Raw genomic sequence first — 19,842 nt, 5'->3', positions numbered from 1 at the left:
GGGAGGAGGATGACCCCTCCCTCTATGAACTGGACAGGACTCTCTGGTCGCTCCAGCCGATACCAAAGGAGAATGAGCCACCAAGAGCTGTGATAGTAGCTTCCACAGCTTTGAGGTGAAGGAAAAGGTGCTGAGATGAGCAAAATTGAAGTGAGAGGTGAGGTGGGAACGTGGTGGTATTCGTAGACATCAGGTTCTCACGACGGAGCTGGTGAGAAGGCAGGTGGCCTTTGGTCTGGCGTATAAAAGCAACATGAAGTTTGGGTGGTCTACCTGGTGAAGCTACGGGTCACAAACCCAAGGACTACTACCTTGAGGCAGCGGCGGAGGTGTTTGTGAAGGCTGAAATACTGGGACTGAAATAAATTTGGACTTTGGTTGTGTTAATTTTTTTTCTGCGGGTAAGGTGTGTTTGTGAAGAGATGGTTTGGGGAATTGGGATTTGTTTTGTTAGGTATTGTGGGTGTTTTGAAGGACTATTTGAACAGGGGGTCTTTGGGATGTTGGTTTTCTCTAGGGAAGGGGTTTGGCAGAGGCCACCTCGCTGGCAAACATATGAAAAATGAAAATCGCTTTATTGTCATGAGTAGGCTTCAATGAAGTTACTGTGAAAAGCCCCTAGTCACCACATTCCGGCTCCTGTCCAGGGAGGCTGGTACGGGAATCGAACCGTGCTGCTGGCCTGCTTGGTCTGCTTTAAAAGCCAGCGATTTAGCCCAGTGAGCTAAACCAGCCCCTACATGTTGGCTAGTGAATGGGAGTGAGGTGGGGAGGGTGTGTCATTGGAACCTGTGTGGACAGGTTACGATGGGGCCTGGGAGGTGTGAAGGGTGGGGGGGATGGGGACAATACTGGGGGAAGAGGTTTCAAGAGGAAGTAGCTGGGGGATTTCTGGGAGGGAGGGGGAGGTGTAGGTGGCTGATTGTGACTAGGAGTGGGGCTAGATCCTGTCAGTTGGGATGGGTCAGGAGTAGCAGTTATGATTGATAGGAAGAGCAGGGAGGATGAGAGACCTTCCGTCTGGGTGGGGCACAGTGGGCTAAACAGCTGGCTTTTAATGCAGAACAAGGCCAGCAGTGCAGGTTCAATTCCCGTACTGGCCTCCCCGAACAGGCACCAGAATGTTGCAACTAGGGGCTTTTCACAGTCACTTCATTCAAGCCTACTTGTGACAATAAGTGATTATTATTGTATTATATTATTAACGTGGAACGTGCGAGGGCTGGGGGGACTGGTGAAGTGAGCGAGAGTATTTTCACATTTGAAGAGCTTGAAAGCACATGTAGTGCCGTTGCAAAATACCCAACTGAGGGTGAAGGACCAAATGAGGCTTCGGAAGGGCTGGGTGAGTCAGGTGTTCCACTTTTGCTTTGATAGGGCCTGGGGATTAGCACGAGGGTAGTTAGAGGGTGGGTAAGAGGGCGAGTTCCAAGTGGAGAAGGTGGTGGCTGGTTATGGGGTGGTAGGTACATAATAGTTGCTTTAGAGGGAAGGCTGGTGGTGCTGATTTGCATACATACCCTGAATTGGGACGTTGTAAGATTTATGAAGACGTTGGCTGCCATAGCAAATTTGGATATGCACCAGTTTATACTCTGGTTGGACTTGAATACAGTGCTGAATCCGAAGATGGATAGGTCCAAGCAGCGTTTGCTGACCCCTTCGGCGGGGGGGGGGGTTTAGACCTGCAGGATAAAGGAGTTTTTGTTCTTTTCACCAATACACAATGTGTATTCTAGGATTGACTTTTTTGTCATGGGAAGGTTCTGTTGGCCAGGCTGAGGAAGGCACGATATTTGAAATGAAATGAAAATTGCTTATTGTCACAAGTAGACTTCAATGAAGTTACTGTGAAAAGCCCCTAGTCGCCACATTCCGGCGTCTGTCCGGGGAGGCTGGTACCGGAATCGAACCGTGCTGCTGGCCTGCTTGGTCTGCTTTAAAAGCCAGTGATTTAGCCTTGTGAGCTTAACGAGCCCCTGGCGATTGTTGTCTCGGACCATACTCCACATTGGGTTGATGTGTTATTAAAAAAGGGGCTGGCACAAAGGCCTGTGTGGAAGTTGGATGTGGGATTGCTGGCGGGCCCGAATTATTCTACCAAAATGGGAAAGCTGATACAGGATTAAGTAAGGTTTAAAAGGAACAGGGAGATTTCGACGTCAGTGGTGTGGGACGTGTCGAAAGCCGTAGTGAGGGGTGAGGTCAAAGGCTCGGGTGGACAGACAAGAGAAGCGTGGCAGCGGTTGCTAGAGGAAATTTTGGAGTGGATGGAAGGTATGCGGAGGATTCGACTCCAGCTGCATCACAGTTTGGTATGGCAACTGCTTGGCCCAAGACAGTATGATGATGTGGAGATGCTGGCGTTGGACTGGGGTGAGCAGAGTAAGAAGTCTTACAACACCAAGTTAAAGTCCAACATGTTTGTTTCAAACACTAGCTTTCGGAGCACTGTCTATATATATATATATATATATATATATATATATATATGTTTCTGAAACATGCCTCTTCATTCACCTGAGGCAGGAGCAGTGCTCCGAAAGCTAGTGTTTGAAACAAACATGTTGGACTTTAACCTGGTGTTGTAAGACTTCTTACAGAGACAGTACGAAACTACAGAGTGATGAACACAGCCCAGTCCATCATGCAAACACTTCTCCCATCCATTGACTCTGTCCACACCACCTACTGCCTGGGAAAGTGGGCAGCATAATCAAAGACCCCTCCCACCCGGGTTATTCTCTCTTCCATCCTCCTCCATCAAGCTGAAGCTACAAAAGTCTGAATACACACCAACAGATTCAAAAACATCTTCCCCGCTGTTACCAGATTCATGAATAGCCCTCCTTGAACTTATCTCTCTTACATGGGTTGGCACAGTGGTTAGCACTGCTGCCTCAGCACTAGGGACCTGGGTTCAATTCCAGCCTTGGAGTTTGCACATTCTCCCTGTGTCTGCAGGGTTTCCTCCAGGTGCCCCGGTTTTATCCTACTGTCCAAAGAGCAAAGATGTGCAAGTTGGGTGTATTGGCTATGCTACGTTGCCCTTAGTGTTCAAAAAATGTGTAGGTTCGGTTAAGGGGTTATTTGTCTTGGGTGACTAAGTGAGCTTGGGTGGAATACTCGTTTCAGAGGGTTGGTGCAGACTCCATGGGCCCCAATGGCCTCCTTCACTGTAGGGTTTCTATGGTTTTCTCTACCGTTGTAGTACTATACTCCATATGCTTCACCCAACGTCTGTGTTTATGTTGTATATTGTATGTCCAATATTTTTCACGTATTGAACGATCCATGCCTGGACTGTCTGCAGAACAATACTTTTCACTCTACCTCCGTTCATGTGACCATAAATAGAACATACAGTGGAGAAGGAGGCCATTCGGCCCATCGAGTCTGCACCGACCCACTTAAGCCCTATCCCCTTCCACCCTATCCCTGTAACCCAATAACCACGCCTAACTTTTTTGGTCACTAAGGACAATTTATCATGGCCAATCCACCTAACCTGCACGTCTTTGGACTGTGGGAGGAAACCGGAGCACCTGAAGGAAACCCACGCAGACACGGGGAGAACATGTAGACTCCACGCAGACAGTGACCCAGCGGGGAATCGAACCAGGAACCTGGCGCTGTGAAGCCACAGGGCTATCCACTTGTGCTACTGTGCTGCCCAAATCTAAATCTAATAATCTTATGAGGAGGAAGGAGTTACAGGTGAAGTTTGACCTCCTCTCCACTAGAAAAGCAGTTTTACAGTTGAGGCCGGCGAGGGGGACTGTGTATGAGTATGGGGAGAAGGCCAGCCGCTTGTTGGTGGGCCAACTCTGCCGGCAGTTGGCTGAGGGAGAGATTGTTCAGGTCCGGGACAGAACAGGGAGCTGCTGGTGGCACTGGAGCATGTGAACAAGGCATTTGAGCAGTTCTGTAAGAATTTGTATAAGTCAGCTTCAGGAGATGAGTCAAATATGAAGGAGTTTCTGGGTCAGTTGGAGTGTTCCGAAATAAGAGAGGAGCAGAGGGCAGGGTTGGAGGAGCCAGAGGGGTGGAAGAAGTGGGAGTTGATGGGCAAGATGTAGGCGGGTAAGGTGTCGGGGCCGGGGTAGGTTTTCCCCGTTAGTTCTACAAAGTTTGGGGATAAGCTGGTGCTGCTCGAAGATGTTTGAAGAAGCGGTGGCTAAAGGGGCATTGCCAGAGACAATGGGACAGACATCAATTTCATTGCTGCTAAAAAAGGACAAAGACCTGGCAGACTGTGGATCGTATAGGCCAATATCTTTGTTTAATGTGGATGCCAAGATTTTGGCAACGGTGCTGGCTCTAAGGCTAGAGGAATGTCTCCCAAAAGTGATTGGGATCAGACTAGGTTCGTAAAAGGGCAGAAGGTTATAGTCAAATGTGCAGCATCTGTTGAATGTGGTGCTTTCTCCAGCTGCAGAGAGAGCTGGAGTGGTGCCGCTGTTTGTGGAAAAGGTGTTTGTGTGGAGTGGAGCTATTTGTTTGCAGTTTTGGAGCGGTTTGGGATTAGGCCTAAGTTTGTAGAATGGGTGAAATTGTTGTCTAAGGATCCCATGGCATATGTGCGCACAAATGAGATAAATTCAGGGTACTTTCTGTTGCATGGAAACAGGACAGGGGTGCCCATGTCTCCCCCCCCCCCCCCCCCCCCCCCTTTCTGTTTGTGCTGGCAATAGAGCCCTTGGCTCTAGAGCAGGGGTGCTCAGATAAATGGAGGCGAGGGTAGTGAGGGTGGCGGTGGAGCATAGGATGTCAGTGTATGCTGATGACTATGTTGCTGTATATCTCAAATCCGGACTCTTTAGTGGGAGATAAAGTGGGACTGCTTAGGAGATTTGGGGCTATTTCAGGCTACAAGTTAAATTTTGGGAAGAGAGTGTTTTGTGGTGTCTTCTCTAGGGGTGGGAGTTGGGGGGGTGGGGGTTGCCACTTTGGGTGGCAAAAACACACTTTAGGTATCTGGGAGTGCAGATACTCGTGCACAGTGGCTCGAGACTGGACTGGGCTCCGTAAATTAACTTTGAACGTCTACTGGACAGCGTCAAGGCAGATTTACTGAGGTGGGACAGCCTTCCCTCATCGCTGGCAGGTTGGGTGCAGGCGGTTAAATATCTTGCTGCGATTTTTATTTTTATTTAAGGGGATCAAGGGTTATGGGGAGATGACTGGACAATGGGAATGAGAAAAGTATCAGCCATGATTGAATGGTGGCGCAGACTCAAATGGGCTGAGTGGCCTAATTCTGCTATGTCTTTTGGTCTTCAGTACCTGTCAATCTTTTTGCTGAGATCGTTTTTTTGTGGGGGTGGATAGGTTGATTTTATCGTGTATAGGCAGGGAAGGTGGCAAGTATTAAGGATGACGGTGCTTCAGAGAGGGCAACAGTCGGGGGGGCTTGGCCCTTCCTCTGGGTGGCACAGTAGCACAGTGGTTAGCACTGTTGCTTCACAGCACCAGGAACCCAGGTTCGATTCTCGGCTTGGGTCAATGTCTGTCGGAGTCTGCAGGTTCTCCTTTTGTCTGCGTGGGTTTACTCCGCATGCTCTGGTTTTTCATAGAATTTACAGTGCAGAAGGAGGCCATTCGGCCCATCGAGTCTGCACCGGCTCCTGGAAAGAGCACCCTACCCAAGGTTAACACCTCCACCCTATCCCCATAACCCAGTAACCCCACCCAAAAGGGCAATTTTGGACACTTAAGGGCAATTTATCATGTCCAATCCTCATAACTTGCACATCTTTGGACTGTGGGAGGTAACCGGAGCACCCGGAGGAAACCCACGCGCACACTGGGAGGATGTGCAGACTCCGCACAGACAGTGACCCAAGCCGGAATCGAACCTGGGACCCTGGAGCTGTGAAGCGATTGTGCTATCCACGATGCTACCGTGCTGCCCACAATGCTACCATGCTGCCACAAGTACTGAAAGACATGCTTGTTAGGTGAATTGGACATTCTGAATTCTCCCTCCGTATACCCGAACAGGCACCGAAGTGTGGCGACTAGGAGATTTTCACAGTAACTTCTTGCCGTGTAATATATGCATACTTGTGACACTAATACACATCATTATTATTATTCTGAACCTATTATCCTATAATTGAGCAGCGAATGCTGAGAAGGTGCGGGTTTGGAGTCCGGAGACTGAGGCTTTGTGGGAAAGGATGGAGGCAGCCTCTTGTAAGGGGTTGGGATTGCAGGTGCTGGCAATGGCGCCACTCCCTTTCCAACAGGGAAGTGCTCTGGGAGACCATGCTGAAAATATGGAGGCAATTTTGGCAGTACATTATAGAACATAGAACAGTACAGCACAGAACAGGCCCTTCGGCCCTCAATGTTGCGCCGAGCAATGATCACCCTACTCAAACCCACGAATCCACCCTATACCCGCAACCCAACAACCCCCCCCCCTTAACCTTACTTTTATTAGGACACTACGGGTAATTTAGCATGGCCAATCCACCTAACCCGCACATCTTTGGACTGTGGGAGGAAACCGGAGCACCCGGAGGAAACCCACGCACACAGGGGGAGGACGTGCAGACTCCACACAGACAGTGACCCAGCCGGGAATCGAACCTGGGACCCTGGAGCTGTGAAGCATTTATGCTAACCACCATGCTACCCTGCTGCCCCAACATTATGTTGGGGCCGATCCGAGGAAACCATGGTTTGAGCCAGCAAGGATGGATGCTAGGTTTAGGGGATGGGAGGAGCAAGGGGTGATGGAAATGAAGGACTTACTTTTGGAAGGGGGGTTTGCATTTGCAAGTATGGAGGAGTTGGGGGAGAAGTATGGAATCCCGCAAAAAGAGGTGTTCATGTATTTGCAGGCGCAGGATTTTGTGAGAGAGGTTTTCCTGACATTTCCGCTGATTCTGTCGTCCTCGTTGCTAGAGGGGGTGTTGTCGGTGATGGGGTTGGATGGGGTGTCATCTTGGTGATCTATGGGAGGATTTTGGAGGAGGATAGGGTGGCTTTGGAGGGGGTTAAGGCCAAGTGTGAAGGGGAGCTGCGATGGTGCTGGAGGAAGGGCTGTGGTGTGAGGTGCTGCAGAGGATGAATGCTTCAACCTCGTGCGCGAGGCTGAGGTCGATACAGCTACACTGAGTGTGCCTGACGAAGCCGAAGAAGGGCCGGTTGTTTGAGGAGGTGGTGGAGGATATTTGTGAACGGTGTGGGAGGGGCCCAGCCAATCACATACATATGTTCTAGTTCTGCCCAAAGTTGGAGAAATTTTAGAGGTCACTCTTCAGCACTATGTCGGTGATCTTGCATGGGAAATTTGGAACCCAATCCATCGGACCTGCCAGAGTTTCAAGCTGGAGCGGGGGCAGATGTTTAAGCCTTTGTGTCGTTGATCACATGCAGATGGGTCCTGTTGGGGTAGGGGTCAGTTTCTCCGCTCTGTGCCTCGGTTGGCATGGGGATTTATTGGAGTTCTTGAATTTGGAAACGGTGAAATTTGGTCGGGGGTCCGGGGGGGGGGGGGGGGGGGGGGGGGGGGCAGGCAAGTGAGGGGTTCCATAAGAGCTGTGGTTTGTTTATACTGCATTTCAAGGAGCTGGTTATTGTCGACTGCTGGGGGGAGATGAGGGGGTGGTTGTGAGTTCGGGTGTTGAGGGAGGCGGGTTTGGGCTTTTATTAGTTTATTTTGTAATGTTAGGTGTTTTGAATGTTAAAAATTTTGATTAAAGTATTTTTTTTAAACATTCCTTCGGCAGCACCTTCACCCCTTCTGCCTTAAAGAACAAGGGCAGCAGGCGCATTGCAACACCACCTGCAATTTCCCCTCCCAAGTCACACACCATCCTCTGACTTTGAATTATATCACTGCTGGGTCAAAATCCTGGGATTTCCTCCCTCAACACAGTATGAATGGCAGTGGTTTAAGGTGGCTCCTCACCACCTTCTCAAGGGCAACTAAGGATGGAAAATAAATGCTGGCTTTGCCAGTGTTGCTCAAATCCCATGAATGTTTTTTAAAATTCTGTAGAAGGTATAGGACCCAAAGAACCTGGGGATATATACACAAATCATTGAAGGTGGTAGAACAGGTTGCGAAAATGGTTTTGCGACACCCTGGGCTCGTGCACGGTTAATTCCAGCCCCACTTGACCTGGAGTCGCAACACAGTTGAAGCTCTTAACTTTAAAAATACCCTACGTCTTTGGGAGCCCAATATCTATAATCAATAGGGAACAAATACAACCAGTTAACTACTATCTAATTTCTAACCCCATCCCCAACTTGCCCCACCCTACATTTACACACAAGGCAGACAAACGGGTTGGGGGGGAGAGAAAGAGGGGTATAAAAATAATACTAAAAGTAAAAGGATAAGAGTCTCTGTTTCGGATGGATGCTTTATTCAGTCTGATGTCTTTGCTTTCAATCTGTAATGGTTTCACTGTAGATTCATCCGGGTTTCAGGCACACTCCACAAGACCATAATTTTCCTCTTCCACTCCCTGCCAGGACTAGCACTGACCATCCTTTCCCAGCCTAGAGTACACAAATAAATGTCAGTGCTTCCTAGAATATTTTGTTTTTGCAATGTGTCACTGCTGCAGAAGCCTAGTAGTAGCCTATAAGGGACAGCACAAACTGTAAGGAGGCCCATTTTAATGGTCCCCTCTCTGTAATTTGACTCCTTTAGTCATTGATCTGCAAATTGAAGGAACATTAGAATATTGCCGAAGATAGCCAATAAATTGATTTGGAAGGAAAAATACAATGAGTGAAAAGTAGCAAGTTTATTGCTAACAAATTATAAAAGCTAAATGTATTACCGGGGAAGAGATTAGCAAAAATAAGTATGGGTTCCTTAGAGGCAGAGACTGGGGAATTATAATAGGGAATAAAGAAATAGTGGAGACATTAAATGGAAACTTAAAACATGTCTTCATGGCAGAAAATAAAATATTTTATTTTCTAGAATTCCTTTCATTCAACCCAAACTCGTGCCTACTTGAAATCAAACTTTCGACTTCCGGTTGTGGCTATGACTAGCTAAGCCGCACATTTGGAAGCTCCTGCAACAAAGGTGTTTTTGGGCCAATTGGAGGGCCCCAACGGCGCTGAAAAAACGAATCCCGGTGGGGGAAGGTCCCCTGAGGAGAACTAGACCGATTTTATGGTCGGTACCCGGAGTGGAGCGGCAAGAAAAACGGCAGCAGCTCCCCAAAAAAAGCGGGGGAAGAAAATCAAAATGGCGGCCGGCGGTGCATCGGAGGAGTGGAAGAAATGGGCGGAGGAGCAGCAGGCCGCTCTCCTCCGTTTTTTCGCGGAGACGAAAGTGGAGCTCTTAGAGTCCATGAACGCGACGGCCACCAGGTTGGTGGGAGCCCAGGCGATCCAAGAGGCGTCGATTAAAGATCTGCAGCAGGAGATGACCGCGAGGGAGGAGGAGGCCACAGTCATCGGGGCAAAGGTGGAGGTGCACGAGGCACTCCACATGAAGTGGCAGAGCCGCTTCGAGGAGCTGGACACTCGGATGAGGAGGAAAAATTTGAGGATCCTGGGCCTGGAAGAAGGCCTGGAGGGGTCGGATCTCCCGGGATATGTGGCGGAGATGTTGAGCTCCCTGATGGGGGAAGGGGCCGGTCCGGCGCCCCTGGAATTGGAAGAGGCATACCGGGTCATGTCCAGGAGGCCTAGGGCAAACGAGCCCCCGAGGGCGGTACTGGTGCGGTTCCAGCGGCTAAGTGATCGAGAGAAAGTCCTGAGGTGGGCAAAAAGGGAGAAAAGCAGCAAGTGGCAGAACTCGACGGTAAGGGTGTACCAGGACTGGAGTGCGGAGGTGGCAAAGCGGCGGGCCCGGTACAACCGGACAAAGGCGGTGCTACACGCGAAAAAGATCAAATTTGGAATGCTGCAACCGGCGCGCTTGTGGGTCACCTACAAGGACCAACATCATTATTTCGAGTCCCCAGAGGAGGCCTGGACCTTTGTACAAGAGGAAAAGTTGGACACGAACTAAAACCTGGGAGCACCGGCGGTCGTAGCCGCCGGGGGACTCTTGATTGAGCAAGTGGCCCTTTTCTTTTTCAGGCCAGGTCGGAATTGGGTAACAGTTTCGTGGATTGTTTGGGGTGTTTTTTCTCGAACGGTTGACTTTTCTGAATATTTTGAAGGTTTCGAGTTGTTGGGTGTTTCTGTATATTTGTACTGTTGAAATCTCTATTGTGGGTCGTTGGCTTCTTATGGGGTGTTTTTTCCCGTTTCCAATTTCCCTTAGTTATTTACCCCTCTTACCCTTTTTCTTTGGGTGCTTGGGGGGGTTTTTTGTTCTTTTTTTCTTTTCGGGTTATGGTTATCTGCGGTTATTTATACTGTTTGATGGAGGGTGATGGTTGGGCACACTGTTAGTTGATAGTTAGTTAATTATTTTGTTATTTAAGTATGTAGTTAAGTATTTATGTATTTAGTTGCCATTGGGTATTTATATCGTTAAGTTGGGGAGACGGGACGGGGGGGAGCGGGTTGATTATGCGGGTCTTTTTCGGGGGTTTTAAGGGGATCTTTCACGGGCGCAGATGGGGTGAACCGGGAGGAGTCGGAATGTGGCAGGAGCAGCCGGGTCAGCGGAGACCAGCTGACTCTCGGGAGTACGATGTGGGGTACATCGCGGCTAGGAGGGGTCCTAGCCAGGGGGGGGGGGGGGAAGGGGGAAGGGGGGGGGGGGCTGGGGGGGACACCGGGTTGCTGCTGGAAAGACCAGGGACGAGAAGGGGAGAGCCGTGGGGGGGGGGGGGGGGGGGGGCCATCGCTATGGGAAGCGGGTCAGAAAAGAAGGGATGACCCGGGGCGAGCAAGGGACAAGACATGGCTAATCGACAGGGAGTAGGGACGGGTCGCTCTGCGACCCGATTGATCACGTGGAACGTAAGGGGGCTGAATGGGCCGGTCAAAAGATCAAGGGTCTTCTCACACCTGAAGGGACTGAAGGCTGATGTAGCAATGCTGCAGGAGACTCATTTGAGGGTAGCAGATCAGGTCCGCCTGAGAAGGGGGTGGGTGGGACAGGTGTTCCACTCAGGCTTGGATATCAAGAACCGGGGGGGTGGCGATTTTGGTGGGAAAGAGGGTGTCGTTTGTGGCGGCAGAGGTGGTGGCAGACAAGGAGGGCAGGTACGTGATGGTGAGGGGTAGGCTGCAGGGAGAGAATGTGGTACTGGTAAATGTGTATGCCCCGAACTGGGACGACGCGGGTTTTATGAGGCGCCTGCTGGGCCTCATCCCGGGACTGGAGGCAGGGGGCCTGATCATGGGAGGGGACTTTAATACGGTGTTAGACCCTGGGCTGGATAGATCGAGTTCCAGGACGAATAGGAGGCCGGCAGCGGCAGAGGTGTTAAGGGGGTTCATGGAGCAGATGGGAGGGGTAGACCCATGGAGATTTGGTAGGCCTAGGGCGAGGGAGTATTCTTTTTTCTCCCACGTCCACAGAGTGTACTCTAGGATCGATTTTTTTCGTATTGAACAGGGGGCTGATACCGAGAGTGCAGGACACGGAGTACTCGGCCATTGCGATATCGGACCATGCACCACATTGGGTGGACGTGGACATGGGGGAGGCGCGGGACCAACGCCCGTTGTGGCGCCTGGATGTAGGGCTGTTGGCGGACGAAGAGGTGTGCAGAAGGGTGAGAACGGGCATTGAGAACTATCTGGGTACGAATGACACAGGTGAGGTGCAGGTGGGGACGGTCTGGGAGGCCTTGAAAGCAGTGATTAGAGGAGAGCTGATCTCCATAAGGGCACACAGAGAGAGGAAGGAGAGGCAGGAAAGGGAGAGGCTGGTGGGGGAGCTCCTAGAAGTAGATAGGAAATATGCGGCGGCACCAGAGGAGGGGCTATTAAGGGAGCGGCGTAGCTTGCAGGCCAGGTTCGACCTACTGACCACTAGGAAGGCGGAAATGCAGTGGAGAAGGGCGCAGGGTGCGGCGTATGAGTACAGGGAAAAGGCGAGCAGGATGCTGGCACACCAGCTTCGTAAGCGAGATGCAGCCAGAGAGATTGGGGGAGTGAGAGAGAGGGGTGGGGATGTAGTGCAGAAGGGGCAAGAGGTGAATAGGGTCTTTAGGGACTTCTATAGGGAATTGTATAGGTCTGAACCGCCGAAGAGGAGAGGGGGAATGAAGAACTTTCTCGACAAATTGGGGTTCCCAAAGGTACAGGAGGAGCTGGTGGAAGGGTTGGGGGCGCCGATAGAGCTGCAGGAGCTAATTAAAGGGATAGGCCAGATGCAGGCGGGGAAGGCGCCGGGGCCGGATGGGTTCCCGGTGGAGTTTTACAGGAAATTTGTGGACTTGGTGGGTCCAGTGCTGGTGCGAGCCTTTAATGAGGCGCGCGAGGGGGGGGTTCTGCCCCCAACAATGTCGCAGGCCCTGATCTCCTTGATTTTGAAGCGGGACAAGGACCCGGTCCAGTGCGGGTCCTACAGGCCCATCTCCCTCCTGAATGTTGACGCCAAGCTGTTAGCAAAGGTCCTGGCAACCAGGATAGAGGACTGTGTGCCAGGGGTAGTCCATGAAGACCAGACGGGGTTCGTGAAGGGATGCCAACTTAACACAAATGTCCGGAGATTGTTAAATGTGATTATGATGCCAGCAGTGGAAGGGGAGGCGGAGATAGTGGTAGCGCTGGACGCGGAGAAGGCATTTGACAGGGTGGAGTGGGAATACTTGTGGGAGACGTTGGAAAGGTTTGGGTTTGGGGAGGGATTTATCAAGTGGGTAAAACTGCTCTATTCAGCTCCGATGGCAAGTGTGGTAACAAACGGGAGGAGGTCAGAATATTTTGGGCTCCATCGAGGTACTAGGCAGGGATGTCCCCTATCTCCCTTACTCTTTGCATTAGCGATTGAGCCGTTGGCGATGGCACTGAGGGGTTCAGGGGGGTGGAGAGGACTGACAAGGGGAGGGGAGGAACATCGGGTCTCGCTCTATGCGGATGATTTGTTGTTGTATGTGGCAGACCCGGAGGGGGGAATGCCGGAGGTAATGGGGATACTAGCGGAGTTCGGGGACTTTTCGGGATATAAATTAAATCTGGGGAAAAGTGAGGTCTTTGTAATACACCCGGGAGACCAAGGGGAGGGAATTGGGAGGCTCCCCTTCAAAAGAGCAGTTAAAAGTTTTAGGTATTTGGGGGTGCAGGTGGCAAAGAACTGGGGGACCCTCCACAAGTTGAACTTTTCCAGACTGGTGGAACAGATGGAGGAGGAGTTTAAGAGGTGGGACATGGTGCCGCTGTCGCTGGCAGGGAGGGTGCAGTCAGTTAAAATGACGGTCCTCCCGAGGTTCTTGTTTTTGTTCCAGTGTCTGCCCATCTTCCTCCCCAGGGCCTTTTTCAAGAAGGTAACGAGTAGTATCATGGGGTATGTGTGGGCACATGGCACCCCGAGAGTTAGAAGGGTCTTTTTGGAGCGGAGTAGGGATAGTGGAGGGCTGGCGTTACCCAACCTTTCAGGATATTACTGGGCGGCAAATACATCGATGGTACGAAAGTGGATGATGGAAGGGGAGGGGGCAGCCTGGAAGCGCATGGAGAGGGCGTCCTGCGGCAACATAAGCTTAGGGGCACTGGTAACGGCACCATGGCCGCTCCCTCCCACGAGGTATACCACGAGCCCGGTGGTGGCGGCCACCCTCAAGATCTGGGGGCAGTGGAGGCGACACAGGGGGGAAGTGGGAGGTCTGATAGGGGCACCACTAAGAGGGAACCACAGATTTGCGCCGGGAAACACAGGAGGGGGATTCCAGAGCTGGCAGAGGGCGGGTATTAGACAACTGAGGGACTTGTTTATAGAGGGGAGGTTTGCGAGCCTGGGAGAGCTGGAGGAGAAATTTGGGCTCCCCCCGGGGAACACGTTCAGGTACCTCCAAGTGAAGGCATTTGCCAGACGACAGGTAGCGGGGTTCCCCGCGCTCCCCGACGGGGGTGAGTGATAGGGTGCTATCAGGGGTCTGGGTCGGGGAGGGGAAGATCTCGGACATCTATAAGATTATGCAGGAGGTGGAGGAGGTACCAGTAGAGGAGCTGAAAGATAAGTGGGAGTTAGAGCTGGGGGAACAGATAGAGGACGGGACATGGGCAGACGCCCTGGAGAGGGTCAACTCGTCGTCGTCATGTGCGAGACTAAGTCTCATTCAATTTAAGGTACTGCATAGAGCCCACATGACGGGGACAAGGATGAGTCGGTTTTTCGGGGGTGAAGACAGGTGTATTAGATGTTCGGGAAGCCCTGCGAATCATGCACATATGTTTTGGGCATGTCCGGCACTGGAGGAGTTCTGGAAGGGGGTGGCAGGGACGGTGTCGAGAGTGGTGGGGTCCAGGGTCAAGCCAGGATGGGGACTTGCGATCTTCGGGGTTGGGGTGGAACCGGGGGTACAGGAGGCGAGGGAGGCTGGAATATTAGCCTTTGCGTCCTTGGTGGCTCGGAGGAGGATCCTGATTCAGTGGAGGGACGAAAGGCCTCCGAGTGTTAACACCTGGTTAAACGACATGGCAAACTTCATCCAATTGGAAAGGATCAAATTCGCCCTGAGAGGGTCGGTGCAGGGGTTTTTCAGGCGATGGCAACCCTTCCTAGACCTCTTGGATCAGAGATAGAAACTGAGGCCGTGACAGCAGCAACCCGGGAGGGGAGGGGAGGGCAGGAGGGGGGGACAAAGACGAAGGAAGTACGGTAGCGGTGGTGGCACGGGCAAGGCCTGCCCGAGGACGCTGCTAGAAATGATAAGTTGGTCTGACTGTCGGTTCGCCGGGGGGGGGGGGGGGGGGGTGGGGGGGGACGCGCGAGTAGGGGGGGGGGGGGCTTTTTTCTTTTTCTTGTTAAGTAGGGGGGTTTGACTTTGTTTTGTTATAATTTAAATGTAAATGTAGGGGGGGTTAAAATGTTTGTATTTTGAAAAATTCCTTCAATAAAAATTATTTAAAAAAAAAAAAGAAATCAAACTTTCACCATCATGCCCCTTTCGAAATCCCTGCTGCCAATTACCACCAATTTGAAATGGTCTAACATAGTATTTTTGGCAAGTGTTAAAGTGATAATTTTCCTTGTTATTATGCAGAAATGGCGAAAGGAGTGCAAAATGTTAACTCAGGCCCAAGTTTAGTAGCAGCATCCGCATCTTCTTCAAGCGTCCAGTCTAACAGGTAAGTCTGCAGAAGCTTCTTCCCCTTATATTTTCACATCTGATTTACCACAGCTGGATGATTTCATCTCAATATTCCTCTCTCAATATTGAAGTAGCTCTTGTATCTTGAAACAACAAAGTAGTGAAGTTTTTAAAAATCATTTCCCATACAAGGCTCTTCAAATTTCTCTTGATATCCTCCTCTACCATGGATAATTCTTGGCAGTCTGAATAAAACTCCACTTTTAACCAGATTTTTATCTGTACCAAGACAACTGTTTTCTGAGTGGTACATACAATTTCAGTTTATTTTCTACAAACATAATTTTATGAAAATGCTTCTAATGATTTAAAAATCAAAATATTGAGCTGGCATTGTCCTTTAATCTATCAAGCATAATATTCTATCAAGAGATGGTTCCTTTTTGAATCTCTCATTTAGCTTACTCTGATTTATTAAAAGTTGTAATCAATTTGGTTTGAGTTTAATCAACTTTCTATATTATTTTGGGGGAGGGGCAGCTGGAGCAAGTAAAGAGTGGACCAGAACAGAAATGTTAATGCTTTGAAATAAGTCCTCTTTTAATATAGTTCATTTCATCTGTGCTCCGATCAGTCCACATTCTTTTATTACTACTTCAATTGTTTTTATTCTATCCCCTCCTCTCTCTCTCTCTCTCCCCCCATTCCCCCTCATCTCTGTTTCTTTCTTTTCATTTCTCTCGTAGGCTTTCCTTTTCTCCTTTCTTTATTCCTATTCAATAAATTGTTTTACTTTCAGAGCATTTATTGTCGGTGACGAATTAGCCTTACCAACTGATACCGAAGTGGCCTTAGTGACCAGTCAAGCACAAGGAAGTTTCAATGGTACACACTATTCCGATCCTAGAATGGAGACCCCTACGTCCTATATTGAAGATGATGATGATGAGGATGATGATGACGAAGAGGAGTATGAATGAATTAATGATCATTCTGCATTTTTTCCTATTTTCTGTTGCTTAAAGTGGCATCTCTGAAAAGAACCCGTCTCTGACAGAGAGACTTTAAGAATTGTTATTTTGACTTGTGAGGGGTTTAACTTAATTCTATTCTCTTCTAATTTAAGCAGAAGCAACGTATAATACAGAATTGTAGAGATACTTTTCTGAATTTAAGAACAGCAGTTGAAATTTTAACGGAGTTTTTACTTTTCTGTTGAGGATCTGCAATGAGTTTTCTAACTGCACCAAGTGCAGCTATAAAAACTACTGGTTGTTCAATTATATCTTAGGGCGCTATTGCAGTAACATCTTTGGCATCGCTGCCTGGTACTGATGTTTACATGTTGTAATTTTGCTATTCTCAGCTGAGCTGGTATAGCATCTTACAAAAGAGTCCCATTTCAGGGGAGGAAGAAATGGAGTTGGTTACTTCCCCTGCTACAAGTTCACCTCCTGTTAGATCACCAAAAATCATTGAAAGTGGGCACATATGGGTCAATGATTTGTTCTATCTCCTCAGCTTGGAGAAGTTGTTTTGAATAAATAGTTGGGGTAATTGAGGAGAGAGTGTTTCTTTAAAACATTTTATGCTAGTGCAGAAAAAGATGTTTGAAGTGTTACATGTAATTTAAAAGCTTTTTGCTGCTGCCAGGGGACTTCGTAAAAGGCAGTCCTGTGATTGGTTTAGTAGACTTTCTGGTTCTAGGTCAAATGCACAGTGTACCCTATAGTCTATTTAGTATGCTTCTGGAGCAGCAGTAATGTATGAAATACTTGAAACTTGATTTCACCTTTTCAAAAACGAGTATAGTGGTGTATTCACTGAACAGATGCAGATCTTTTTACCCATCTTATCTTTGTAACCACCTACAAATAAATGCTGAACAAAGGCCTGTTGTGGAATCAACAGTTTTTATTAAACACGTTTTTAATTGAAAAAATTCTTGACCCATAGGATTTAAGAACTTTTTGCAATGTCTATTCAAATGTTTGGTTTTCTGCAACTCAGCTAAAAACTTAATATTTTACACTGTGGTATTTCTGGGCTTACTACCTGTACACATTTATTTTGAAGTGCAACTTATTTTGTAATATAGCAACATTTGTGGTTTCAATGCACCTAGCTTTCTGATCCTCCAATTCAATTTGGGTAATTTCATCACTCTTCTCAATGTGGCTAATTCCAGATCGTGTGCAACATGGTGTTGGAGTTGAGGTGAAGGGGGAGAATGCAAAACACTTTTGCAAGTGCAATTTTTATTAACAGATTGCAAGCAAAAAAGGAACATCCTTTGCTCCCTTCCAGTGGGACATTGTTATCGGACAAATGCCTGATGTATGTCTTGTTTAGCTTGGCTAAAACTACAGCTGACTTCCTAAACTGACAAATCAATGGACTTCCCATTGTCCACTCTGTACTATATAGTTGATCTATTTTTATCAGTGAAGTGGTTTGCTGGATTGTTTCCCGGTACTGAAGAGAATTTAACTGTGAATAGCAGGCATATCTTATCTTCCTGGTGAAAGTATGCTTCCTATTAATGATTTGAATGTTGGACACGTCGAAGTCTACAACCTGGAACAGCTGTATTTCCTGGTTCGTGCTTCATAAACTTAAGTGGGGGAGAAGGTTTGGTATTGAGCCCAGGTTTATTGGGTATATTTAAACACAATTAGAATAAAGAAAATAGAATCAAGTTGTGAAGAATCCCTCAGAAGTATTGCTTTTGCCCTGTTGATTACAAGCAAAAGTGTTTCATGTAAAGTTTTGTTATTCAAAACACTTTTCTTGCCCATCAAATTTTAGTCTCCTGAAAATATACTGGGTACAGCAATTTTGTACTCCTGCTTTCTTTTTTCATGGTATTCAGTTGTCTTTCTTTTCATGTTTATTTCATTGACTGGAGCAATACAAAATGCACTTCACAATTCGCTGTTTATCTTAATTTAACAAGAGGGTGAAATTCATCCTCCACCTAAACAGTGCATTAAAAACAACAGTAAGATCAAATAGCTGAGGATTCAAACTTGAAGTGAAACTTAAGCTTGTGTGTGTGTATGTATGTGTCTCCCAGGTTTTGCGTTTGAGATTTGGATCGAATAAAGCATAGGAATTGTGGCCCCATAGTAACCTAATAAATAAACTAAGTCTGTATCGTGATTCTTAAATTGATTTTAAGGAAGTTACCTGAAGCAACTTTTTGAGAAACTTTGTACATTTTCAGAAACTTGTTCACAGATTTTTCTATAAACACTAGGGTTAGGGTTAGGTCTATTTGTAGACCATCTTGAGTATAAAGAGAAGGCAATAACTGGAATAGAAATTATTTAAGACTGACCAGTCTCTAAAAAAAAAACACCTGTAGCAAAGCAATCTGCAATATTAAAAATACAGTATTTAAAAATTTATGAAATCCCGAAGATGTATATTTTGTTGCAATAGTGTGCTTCAGTGATGCAACATCTTTCTTCCACATTACGAACAATGTAGTTACGGATAATATTTTCCTATCCCAAAGACTTTTTTTTGGTTGAAAAATGAGAGTTGGGGTGGGTGGGAGGAGAAAGATTGTAAATGTTGAGACAAAACCTGATTTCTCAATGCTGCAGTTCAATATCTGTAATTCAGCCATGTCTACATTGTTACATGCGAGGATGTTGTTTTTAGTTTCACAACTATCATTAAAATTTATAAGCTTGAAATAAAAATGTAATCTTATATTTGACTTTGGTTGAAAAATGCTATTTCTTTTACTTGAGGTTTCAGCACTTGTGCATAACTTGCTGACCACTCCTGTTTTTCATTTATCATCAATTTTGGGCAATGGCCAGAAAGTAATTAGTTGCCTATTGGTATGGTTGAAACTATGTCTTAAGTTTAATGTGAATGTCATTGACTGTCAGTGTTGGGCATCTCCCTTGCCCTCCTAAATTGTTCTGCATTTTTTTTGTTCTGTTTTATTGCCTGGGGTGAGGAAGAGAAGAAATGAGACAACAATTCATCTTAATTACAGTCCCATTCATTCTTTCCCTTTAGTTCCGTTCACATCGATCCATTTTGGCTTAATAGTTGGTATTATGATTCTTCATTCCTTGCAAGCAACTATTGGCCGTACACTCTGGGGATGTTGCAGGATAATACTTAAATTTTCACATATCTTTGTGATTCTTACTCTGTCCCAATTCAGAGCATATATGTTCACGAGTACCACCCGCACTCCCTCCAGCTTCCCACTCACCATTATGTACCTACCTCTCCTTGTCTGACATGATTCTCCCTGCCTCGAATGCCACTTGTTTATTGATCAAGATCGCTACCCCCCTGGTCTTGAGTCCAGGCCTCAATCTCGTCTGGTCTATAACCTTTAGGTGTGTCTCTTGTAGCATTGCCACATCCGCCTTCAGCCCCCAGACCAGCCCATTCGACCCTCTGACGTTCCATGCTATCAGCCTGGTCGGAGAGAGCTCTCTCCCCCCCCCCCCCCCCCCCCGCCAACTAGCCATTACCCTTTTTAGGCCAGCCTCCAGCTCGCTCCCTCGGCCTCCTCGAGCCCCCCTTGGGCATTCGTCGTCCCCGACCTCCCATTTGTCCCCTAGTAACAGTTCCTTCCCTGTCAGCAAAGCAGCCCCTCCCTAGCAACAGCACTAGAAACCCAACCCCCCCACCCAAGTCAGGCTCCAGCTGAACACCT

The 19,842-nt window shown here is 48.1% G+C and overlaps 1 protein-coding gene and 1 long non-coding RNA gene across 3 annotated transcripts in view; one reads left to right on the top strand and one right to left on the bottom strand.

The window, feature by feature from the left end:
* The window catches only part of tfdp1a (transcription factor Dp-1, a), an 89,356-nt gene extending 70,480 nt beyond the window's left edge, over window positions 1–18,876 (top strand). For both annotated transcript variants that reach the window (XM_038774576.1, XM_038774575.1), the window contains exons 11-12: window positions 15,102–15,186; window positions 15,949–18,876. In XM_038774576.1, coding sequence (XP_038630504.1) covers window positions 15,102–15,186; window positions 15,949–16,129 — 266 coding nt within the window. In that variant the 3' untranslated portion in view covers window positions 16,130–18,876. The remainder of the gene's footprint in view (window positions 1–15,101; window positions 15,187–15,948) is intronic.
* Window positions 8,371–19,842, bottom strand: part of LOC119951413 — a 34,189-nt gene continuing 22,717 nt past the window's right edge. Inside the window, exon 3 of the long non-coding RNA XR_005457613.1 lies at window positions 8,371–8,523. This is a non-coding gene — a long non-coding RNA (uncharacterized LOC119951413). The remainder of the gene's footprint in view (window positions 8,524–19,842) is intronic.

Source organism: Scyliorhinus canicula, chromosome 17 (genome assembly GCF_902713615.1).
Source record: "Scyliorhinus canicula chromosome 17, sScyCan1.1, whole genome shotgun sequence".
Lineage (NCBI taxonomy): Eukaryota > Metazoa > Chordata > Chondrichthyes > Carcharhiniformes > Scyliorhinidae > Scyliorhinus > Scyliorhinus canicula.
The sequence above is the reverse complement of the archived record's forward strand: the minus strand, read 5'-3'. Positions and strand labels throughout refer to the sequence as shown.